General features: G+C 41.4%; 1 protein-coding gene across 4 annotated transcripts in view; it reads right to left on the bottom strand.

Moving 5' to 3' along the window:
• Positions 1-3,537: 3,537 nt before the first annotated feature.
• Positions 3,538-10,898, bottom strand: part of ZNF236 (zinc finger protein 236) — a 134,535-nt gene continuing 127,174 nt past the window's right edge. For 3 of the 4 annotated variants that reach the window (XM_017866096.1, XM_017866093.1, XM_017866095.1), the window contains one exon: positions 3,861-6,035. In XM_017866096.1, coding sequence (XP_017721585.1) covers positions 5,911-6,035 — 125 coding nt within the window. In that variant the 3' untranslated portion in view covers positions 3,861-5,910. Of the gene's footprint in view, positions 6,036-10,898 lie in introns of all 4 variants that reach the window. The other variant, XM_017866094.1, reaches the window with a different exon arrangement.

Genomic DNA, 10,898 nt, shown 5'->3' with positions numbered 1-10,898 from the left:
CTGAGATAACATTAAGTGAGCCGTCTCATGTTAAACACAGAATTTCTTTCTTAAAGAGCTTGGTTACCAAGGTAACCAATGACCTCTTTGTTCTAATTTCTAAAATAGTAACGTAAAACTCTCTTCATTGGCCCAGACTAATAACACTGGGGAAGCATCCGTTCATTGGTAGAAGGGGCGTGTGAGGCGTCTCTGTGGGTGTGCACTGTCACCTGTCATTTTTTCTGTAGGGCCTTAAGGGATTGAATGTTTTAAAGGTGCCAGGTCACAAGAGAAGGTCCTCAATGATGGGGGCAGCACTGTGAGTGGTATGGCATAATCAGTAACATTTATTTTAACAACTTCCACGCATATCCTAAGCTGAACTAGAGCTGACCACAGAGTCAGCAGCCATGAGCATCCCAGGTTCTCCCCACTTTCCTTTCAGGACAGCCTGCCAGCCTCCTGGCTGCTGGCAGAAGACGTGGGCTCCTGGGTGACAAAGGGGATTTTACTCACAGTAACGGCAGCAGCAAGAAGGTCAGCATTTGTTTGAACATCTGAGGCCCCAGTCCTGAAGCGCGACGCAAAGTGGGCCAGTGGACGCCTGCACGCACGCCTGCCTCGCAGCGCGGGGAGCACACAGCACACTTGCAGGTACAAGCCTCTGCCTGTGCTTAAGGGACAGCACTCTATTTGCTGTCACAGGGAGTCCAGCCTCTGGGTAACATTCACCTGGAAAAGTACCACCAATAGTTGAGACAATCCATCGTAGTGGGAATACACTTTTTATAATTTGATAGTTTTGTTTAAAAAAAAAAAAAAAAAGCCCTTCCCTCACCCACTCTATTTCAAAAACCATCAGAGCAATATGCCTCCTACAAACAAACAAGCAAGCAAAGAGAACAGTAAAGCCATTTCTTACCATTCCATCTTAGCCACATTCAGGAAGTCAACATCACTTTAATTTTTTCAGTCCACAAATACCTGGAGTCCCTACTCAGTGCCAGGAATAAGGTGATCCAAGAAAACATATATTGTAATTTTTTGTTTCAACAGGATGATGACTCTCCATTACAAACTTCTGTAACAGTTTGGAAATGTAAGGCATACTAAACTAGATGAATATATCTTTACAAAGAGCCTGATGATATACAATAACTCCATGGGTGCTTCTGGGAAGTCCAGAATCTGGCACCTCTCATGAACAGACACTGATATTATGATGGATGTGCACTGCATGTCAAGTCACTCTTTAATAGCTTTCAAACAAGAGAGAAAGCAGAGAGCAGGAACCTGGGACATCCTCCAGGATTTAAATGCCCTGGGCTTGAACATGTTGCCAATTCAGCATTGCTCTATTGTGTTAAGCCATGGCAAACGTGACCTAGAGGAAGTGTCCACCTTTCAACAGTGATAACTCACGCAAAACTCAAAGAAGTAAATATACAGGAGTTTTAAAATAATACAAAAGCTATTTTTATTATTTTTAAAGCCAGCACAGTGGCTTTTGGCATCACTATCCATTTCTAATACAAAACTGGATTAAATAAATATCATCCAATGTATAAATAGACCATGAAACAATTGTGAAGATAAAAAGAGAATTCTTCTGTAAATAAGAAAATTAACTTTAAAATTTTCTTTAGTGGTGAATCAAGAACGAATCCCGATGTCACTTTAGAATTTGTCAACTATGATACAAATCTTGATTGAATACAAAAGTCTTCATGCTGTAAAAAGTGTTACACGTAAAAGATTAAATAGAAAAATCTCTTCTGACTGCCTATTGCTCCTGCCACTCATACCGATCTTCAGTTTGTAGTACCTGAGTTGTTAGTCATCCACAGAAAGAACTGCCACGATGCCTCTGTGGAGGGAGGGTTAAGTGTGTGCTCATCCGTGCATGGGGGTCTGAGGAGGGGAATCCGTTCGGAGAGAGCCAGCCACCAAACAGGCCGTGTCGCTGGCGAGCCACACCATGACGAAGAACGTGTCTCTGCTGGGAATGTGTGGGCGTCCGGCCCTGGAAAGCTCTGTGGTTCCCACTTTCTCCACAATGACGATGCTCAGTGGCCTTTGGCATATGGTCTTTCATCAACATACGGGAAAGACGTGGAGGCCCCAAGTAGAGATACAGCATTAAATTGGGTTATGGGTACAGGCCTTTTGAAATCGTATTCTAAAAAATCCAAAGTGCCTAAGTTACGTGAACACAGATTAGGTGACACAAAGAGAACTCTTCCGTCAGAAGGATCCATTGCATAATCTCATCTCTGCCTCACTTACTTCCTATGCAGTAGGTCTTGGAAAAGGGATGAAGTCGCAATGATCAACCCTTGGATTAACTTTTTTTAGTGAGGGAAGGGCACGGTATTAATTTTGAAATAAGCTTCAGAAAAAAATGTAAGAAGTAGGAATGAGATAGCCTTAATATACAGTAAAAGGAGTTCTATATATCTTATCTATTTCCTTAAAAAATCTTATGTACATAAATCTTGAAATTGATTTACATGCCAAACTATTTTATCTTGAATATTTCCAAACATAAATCTGTGTGATGGTCATTTCATGTTAAAATGTATATCTTAACGAGTTACAAATATTCTTCTAAAATGAGGAGAACCCACAGCAAGAACAGAAATCCACTTCTACTTTTAACAATCTTGTACCTGTGCTAACACATGCGTCTCTTGCAATAAATGTGATATAAGAGTTCAAAGGAAGACACAGAACACTAGCTATAATTTCAAAATTCAAGTTTCCTTAAAACATTACAATGGGGGAGTGGAAAATATGCACGAAAGAAACATCCCCTAGTTAAGTGCCGGACAAGCACAGAGGTTTCATGTCCCACCAGCAGAACCCTGTCAGGGAGAGGAGAGCAGCGTTCGATGAGCCTCCCGCTGGCCTGGCTGCAAGCCGGCAGATGTCATGTCGTAGGATTTCTTCTATTTAGATACCTTCTAAGCGCCTCAAGTTTTTAAAAGGGGCAAAAGCAGAGCTTGCTGGGGTGGAGTAGCATTTGAATCTGCATGTTTGAAAACATTTCCTCATTTTCATCTATTGCCGTTCTACGGAAATGCAGCCGCTCGGGCATTATCTAGCAGGTGGGACTCCACACCGGCTACCTGCCTCCTGCTTCCGTGGTACCTGCACCCCAGCTTCACGTTCGGTATCTTTGCACAGGCAGTTCATTCTTTCAGCTCCAGTGCTCCATGGTTACTCGAGCACACAAGCGGGATCAAAACACTTAGGAACTTTCAAAAGGTTCCTCAATGACTGGGTGCTGTTGAATACAGCAGCAAATAAAAGGGAACAGGAACAGTTCTGGCACATGCACGGGGCACTGTGCTGACGCCCACGACTCGCTGTCGCAGAGCCATGCCCTGATTTTTAAAGTCTGAAGCCTTTCCAGTGGACACTGCAGGAGTAGACGCCTCTGAACTTCACAGAGGTAAAGGAAAATACCACTAAAGTTTTCTCTTAAAAATCTGAACTTGAAATTAATTTACATGCCAAACTATTTAATCTTATTTTCAAACGAAAAAAATCACATTTCCTAACTTCATCTTTTATTTATAATTATTCCAAAGCAGATATGCTATGATGAGATAGTTCTAAAATACAGTCTTTATCCTCAAAACCCTGGTTATACATGAGGCTAGAAATCTCTTTTCTAGAATTTTTAAAACAACAAGTAAAATATAAAGATCAACCTGTACCCCACAAAGATTCAAGTAAAATGATGTCTTTTCAAAATCTTGTATTTTCAAGGAATGTTCTGCAAAAAAGCAGCTTTTTATAATTAGGAAGTAAATCAAAATAATACATAAAATGTCTTGTGTTTGACTGATAATAAATTGAGAAAAGACACAAAATTGAATTATCGATATTTTCTTTTTAACCAAAATAAAAGTAGGCTCTAGATTCACCTGTTAAGGCCTTAAACAGTCAATTAACCAATACAATTCACCAAACTAGCTTTCTATACAATTAGGAATTAACCCCTTTTAAAGATGTCCTGAGATGACATTTAATGCTAAAATCAAAATAAATAACCGAGCAAGAACAAAAGTTTAAAATTCCAATAATTTCAACTTTGGGGATATTCGTTCACCAAAATTAATCAACATTTCTAAAATATTTCAATACAAAATTATAAAATAAAAAGTGCATTAAAAGCAGAACCTTTAAAACTCTAGCACAATTACAATGATTCTAAATATGCGTCAGGTTTACACACTGACATTCAAGGAAGGAAACCTCGGGATTGGTAAGAAGTCCAGTATCACAAGAATAAGTCAAATAAGGCTTTTCTTTTTCTTAAAAAAATATACAATACACAAAGCAGTTTGGAAAAGAAGTAATATTATTTAACAATTTTCTGACTTAAATATTTTCACATAACAAAAGTTTTCATATCACCATCAATATTACTTATATACATATGCCAAAAGTGAACAACAACAAAATCAAAAGATGCCCTTTCAAAATAACAGTAAAATGTCTATTTCTTTAGGAATCTGAAACGAGCTCCTCTCTTAATATACAAAGTCCATACAATATTTATAATAAAACTACTCTCTTCTGAAACCAAGGAGGCAATGAGAGAAAATAAAGGCAATTATTTTTCAGGAAAAAAAATAAAACCCAGCTTTATATTACAATGAAAAAGATATCCATTTATTAATAAAATGAATGCAATACTGATCTGAAGTGCTTGTGGGGAGGTGAAACTCAGACGCTCTTTCTGCAATTAGGACTAGTACTTATATTTACAAAATATACTATTCAGCCACACAGAGGCCCATATATCTGTCTATGTACATATGTATTTATATATAGAACATATAAATAATTTCAAAGGAAAAATTAACATGAAGTAAAGAACCTTCCATCTTTGGAATGCTGTAGGAATGGCGTGCACGCACTCTGCCCAGCACGGGTGGGATTTGGTTTGGGACATGTTTAATGTGGCACCATTGACGATACTAAAGAATTCCCTGAAATCAAAAATACATCTGTTTATGCACGAAGAGAAAGTCATGGGGTTTTTACGGATTCTTGGCCTTAAGCTACAGACATACTTCTTATTTGCTGGGGTACACAGGGCCACGGTTGCTTGCTCCTGGCAGACGGTTCTGTGGTTTCCTACCTGCGATGTATGGCTTGTGCTTCTGCAATTATCTAACCCTGGACCTGAACACAGATTGATGCGGTAAGTGTGTCACCAGCCCGTGTGGACAGCTGAATCCTTATTGGTGGGTCAGGTTTACTTGAGTCCCCGTGTTGACGCCCCTCAGACACTGCATTCTTGTAACTAATGATTAAACATTTGTCATGGAGAGAGAATTGGTCCAGCCATCTCTCAAGGTATCAGTTACATTAACTTATGGTAGACTAAAAAGAGTCCATTTTGACTAATTTTCAAAATGCACAGAGAAAAGAGTGGAAAAAACTTCCCTGTGTGTTGTAACATTTTTTTTCGGAACTTCATGCCCCAATCTTAAACTTGCTTTCAAGCTATGCTTCTTATAACCGGAAGCATGAAGGAAAATCTGACGTACTTTTCCATGTTAGCTTTTCGTCTTTGCTAATACAAAGAAATCACACTACAATGATAGTAAGACCCAGTTAATTGCTTTGTGAACTAGACGCACTAGCCACGGAGGAGACCAAGGAGGAAACTGCCTACCGTAGTACCTGAGTTCAGTGATTTGTAGACAAAAGAGAACAACGCGGTGACACTTCCCAGTTTTTTTCCTATGAGTCTCTGAAAGACAATGATTCTTTAGATAACTTTATAGCTAAAAAACTATTGTGGTAACATTTTTAACACTTGAAGCTTTAAAACAGAGATTTCAAGTGCTTTGCTATTCACAAAATGTAACTTCAGAAACATTCTTAAAGGTGTACTTCCGACTCGCATCAGAAGACGTGGGTGAGGGTCTGCCACTCGCCCGCAGCCTCCTGCACCACCTCCTCCAGGTGGAGGGTCCGACTCAGCTCCTCCCCGTCCTGCTCTGGGTGACCTGCGGACTCCTGCAGAGCTCCTGTCATGCAAAGAAAACACAAGCAGCCTCAGACCTTCCAGAGCACAAAATGACACCCATTTAAATAAAGACTTCCTGGTAAAAAGAGACAAGGAATTTCTAAAATAATTTGCTATTCATTCCAATGAAAAAAGAATAATCTGAGCTGCAAGTTAAACAACTCTGTCGGCAGTAGTTACTGTTAGTGAGTCTGAACGCACACAGAGCACTCGTGATGAGTGCATTCCCAATGAGTGCACTCCCATGACAGCTACGTTAACATAGCATCAGGAATGAGCAATTAATAACCAACACACATGATTTTGTAATAAAAAGGAAAGCAGGAAGCACTACAGTGTTAAAGAGAAAAATTACCCCTTTTTCCTTCGTCAAAAATTCCCCACAATACAGTGTTCTGTCCTTGGGTTCCTTACACATCTAAATGTCAGCCACTGAATACTGCAAGCCGTTGAGCTCCCCTCACAAAGGACACCTCAAACAACCAAAGAACACCTGCAAGCCTCACAGAGCACACCACCACCTCCAACACCAAATCATATAACTCAGAGCACACCACCTCCAACACCAAATCACAAATCTCACAGATCACACCACCTCCAACACCAAATCACATAACTCAGAGCACACCACCTCCAAAACCAAATCACAAATCTCAGAGCACAACACCTCCAACACCAAATCACAAATCTCACAGATCACACCACCTCCAACAACAAATAACAAATTTCACAGAGCACACCACCACTTCCAACCAAATCACAAACCTCACAGATCACAGCACCTCCAACAAATCACAAATCTCACAGATCACACCACCTCCAACAACCAAACCACAAATCTCACAGATCACATCACCTTCAACAACCAAATAACACATCTCATGAATCACATCACCTCCAACAACCAAACCACAGATCTCATGGAGCACACCACCTCCAACAACCAAATCACAAATCTCACAGATCACACCACCACTTCTAACAACCAAATAACAAATTTCACTGTCCACAGCACCTCCAATAACCAAATAACACATCTCACGAATCACACCACCTCCAACAACCAAACCACAGATCTCACGAATCACACCACCTCCAACAACCAAATCACAGATCTCACGAATCACACCACCTCCAACAACCAAACCACAGATCTCACAGATCACATCACCTTCAACAACCAAATAACACATCTCACGAATCACATCACCTCCAACAACCAAACCACAGATCTCATGGAGCACACCACCTCCAACAACCAAATCACACCCGCAAAATGCATGAGCACCCCAAGGGGTATACTCAGACTTTAACATTTCTAGATCCTTGCACAGCTACTGCCACCCTCTGAAACCTAGTCTAGTTCATTTGTTGTCATTCCTTCCTCAGAGATGGATGGTACTGCTAGATTCTGTGTAGGAAACAAAGATGAACAAGAGACAGACAGGCAGTAGGATCACACCCCAATATCCACACCCTGAAAGGCACGAACATTAGCCAATCAAGAGAGAAACCAAGGCCCACATGTTGTCTGTGCCAGGTCAACAGGATGCAGACAGGAGCACTTGGTGCAGATTCTGTTTTCTCTGTGCCCCTGAGTACCGAGATAGCACCTGAACTGCACGCTGCAGGAAAAGGGGCTTCCAGACATGCTGTGAAGACAGACAGAGATGCTATTCTGGGCCTCTGACTGCCCAGGTGCTGACAGCCCCTACAGAAAGCTCTGTCCAGTGAGAAACCAGCTGCTCAGAAATGCTGTGCTTGCTGAGGTTCTGGGCTGCCATTTTACTCCAATAAATTTCTGCGTCCTTCCCAAAATATATCATAAATTTAATCTAATCAAATTTGTGTGTGTGTGTGTGTGTGTGTGTGTGTGTGTGTGTGTGTGTGTGTGAAAGGGGCAGTCCATAGCCAGGTTCAACAACTGCATACACTAAGTATTAAAGTAACAAAAGCACAGGCTTCCAGAGATCATAGTGGATGGGAGGCAGGACTAGACTCAGGGACAGAGCAGCATGTGGAGGCTCACACTGTGAATTTTTGCCCCAGAACAACTAGGGGAATAAGTCAGGAAACCTGAAAGAACCCACAGACTCTCTGAAGGAAGTGGATTGCTCCTGCAGGACCCAGGAGACACCCCAAATACTCAGCCACAGCAAGACCCGCCCAAGGAGAGTCTGAGCTCAGACACGCATAGCCCAGCCCCCACCCAGTGGTCCTTCTCTACCCACCCTGGCAGCGGAAGACAAAGGGCAGATATTCTTGGGAGGTCTAGGGCCCCGCCCACTGCCTGTTCCTCCCTATACTACCATAGCTGATGTGCTCTGGAAAGCACCACCTCCCGGCAGGAGGCCAACCAGTGCAAAAATAGAGCATTAAACCACCAAAGCTAAGAACCCTCACAGAGTCCATCTCACCACCCTGCCACCTCCACCGGAACAGGTGCCAGTATCCACAGCTGAGAGACCACGGATGGTTCACATCACAGGACTCTGTGCAGACAACCCCCAGTACCAGCCTGGAGCCGGCTAGACTTGCTGGGCAGCTAGACCAAGAAGAAAGGTAACAATCACTACAGCTCTGTTCTCAGGGAGCCACAGCCACAGGAAAAGGTGGACAGTACTAAATCAAGAGAACACCCCGTAGGACCAAAGAATCTGAACAACAGCCTTCAGCCCTAGACCTTCCCTCTGACAGAGCCTACTCAAATGAAAAGGAACCAGAAAACCAACTCTGGTAATATGACAAAACAAGGCTCTTTAACGCCCCCCAAAAATCACACTAGCTCACCAGCAATGGATCCAAACCAAGAAGAAATCCTCAATTTACCTGAAAAACAATTCAGGAAGTTAGTTATTAAGCTAATCAGGAAGGCACCAGAGAAAGGTATAGCCAAAGGTAAGGAAATAAAAAAACGATACAAGGGTGAAGGGAGAAATATTCAATGAAATTGATAGCATAAATTAAAAAATAAGGAAAACTTCAGGAAACAATAGACATAGAAATGCAAAATGCTCTGAAAAGTCTCAGCAATAGAACAGAACAAGGAGAAGAAAGAAATTCAGAGCTCGAAGACAAGATCTTCAAATTAACCTAATCCAACAAAGACAAAGGAAAAAGAAGAAGAAAGTATGAACAAAGCCTCCAAGAAGTCTGGGGATTATGTTAAATGACCAAACCTAAGAATAATCGGCATTCCTGAGGAAGAAGAGAAATGTAAAAGTTTGGAAAACATATTTGGGGGAATAATCGAGGAAAACTTCCCCAGCCTTGCTAGAGACCTAGACATCCAAATACAAGAAGCACAAACAACACCTGGGAAATTCATCGCAAAAAGATCAGTGCTTAGCCACAGCAACAGCAGCTAAAAAAGCAGAGGGACGTTATATAATGATAAAAGGCCTTGTCCAACAGGAAAATACCAGAATCCTAAACATACATGCACCTAACACTGGAACTCCCAAATTTATAAAACAATTACTAACAGATCTAAGAAATGAGATAGGCAGCAACACAATAACAGTGGGACACTTCAATACTCCACTGACAGCACTAGACAGTTCATCAAGACAGAAAGTCAAAAAAGAAACAACGGATTTAAACTATACCTTGAACAAACGGACTTAACAGATATATATATATAACATTCCATCCAACAACTGCAGAATACACATTGTATTCAACAGCACATGGAACTTTCTCCAAGACAGACCATATGATAGGCCACAAAATGAGCCTCAATAAATTTAAGAAAATGGAAATTATATCAAGCACTCTCTCAGACCACGGTGGAATAAAACTGGAAATAAATTCCAAAAAGAACCTTTGAAACCATGCAAATACACGAAAATTCAATAACCTGCTCCTGAATGATGACTGGGTGAAAAATGAAATCAAGATAGAAATTAAAAAATTATTCGAACTGAACGACAATAGTGACACAACCTATCATAACCTCTGGGATACAGCAAAGGCAGTGCTAGGAGGAAAGTTCATCACCCTAAATGTCTACATCAAGCCTGCAAGAGCACACACAGACAATCTAAGGTCACACCTCAAGGAACTAGAGAAATAAGAATAAACCAAAACCAAACCCACAGAAGAAAGGAAATAACCAAGATCAGAGCAGAACTAAATGAAATTGAAACAAACAAAAGATAAAATGAAACAAAAAGCTGGTTCTGTGAAAAGATAAATAAAACTGATACACCATTAGCAAGATGAAGAAGAGAGGAAATCCAAATAAGCTCAGTAAGAAGCAAAACGGGAGATATCACAACTGACACCACAGAATATAAAAGATCACTGAGGCCGGGCGCGGTGGCTCACGCCTCTAATCCCAGCACTTTGGGAGGCCAAGGCAGGCGGATAAAGAGGTCAGGAGATGGAGACCATCCTGACTAACACGATGAAACCCCGTCTCTACTAAAAACACAAAAAATTAGCCGGGCGCAGTGACGGGCGCTTGTAGTCCCAGCTGCTCAGGAGGCTGTGGCAGGAGAATGGCATGAACCCGGGAGGTGGAGCTTGCAGTGAGCCGAGATTGCTCCACTGCACTCCAGCCTGGGCGACAGAGTGAGACCCCGTCTCAAAAAAAAAAAAAAAAAGAAGATCATTCAAGGCTACTATGAACACCTTTATACACATCAACTAGAAAACCTGGAAGAGACGGATACATTCCTGGAAAGAGACAACCCTCCTAGCTTAAATCAGGAAGAACCAGATACCCTGATCAGACCACTAACAAGCAGCAAGATTGAAATGGTAATTTAAAAATTACCAACAAAAAAAGTCCATGACCAGATGAATTCACAGCAGAATTCTACCAGGCATTCAAAGGAGAATTGGTACCAATTCCACAAGA

This window comes from Rhinopithecus bieti, unplaced genomic scaffold, assembly GCF_001698545.2.
Source record: "Rhinopithecus bieti isolate Rb0 unplaced genomic scaffold, ASM169854v2 scaffold_84002, whole genome shotgun sequence".
NCBI classification, from domain to species: domain Eukaryota; kingdom Metazoa; phylum Chordata; class Mammalia; order Primates; family Cercopithecidae; genus Rhinopithecus; species Rhinopithecus bieti.
Note: the sequence above shows the minus strand (reverse complement) of the source record. Positions and strands in the feature narration are given on the sequence as shown.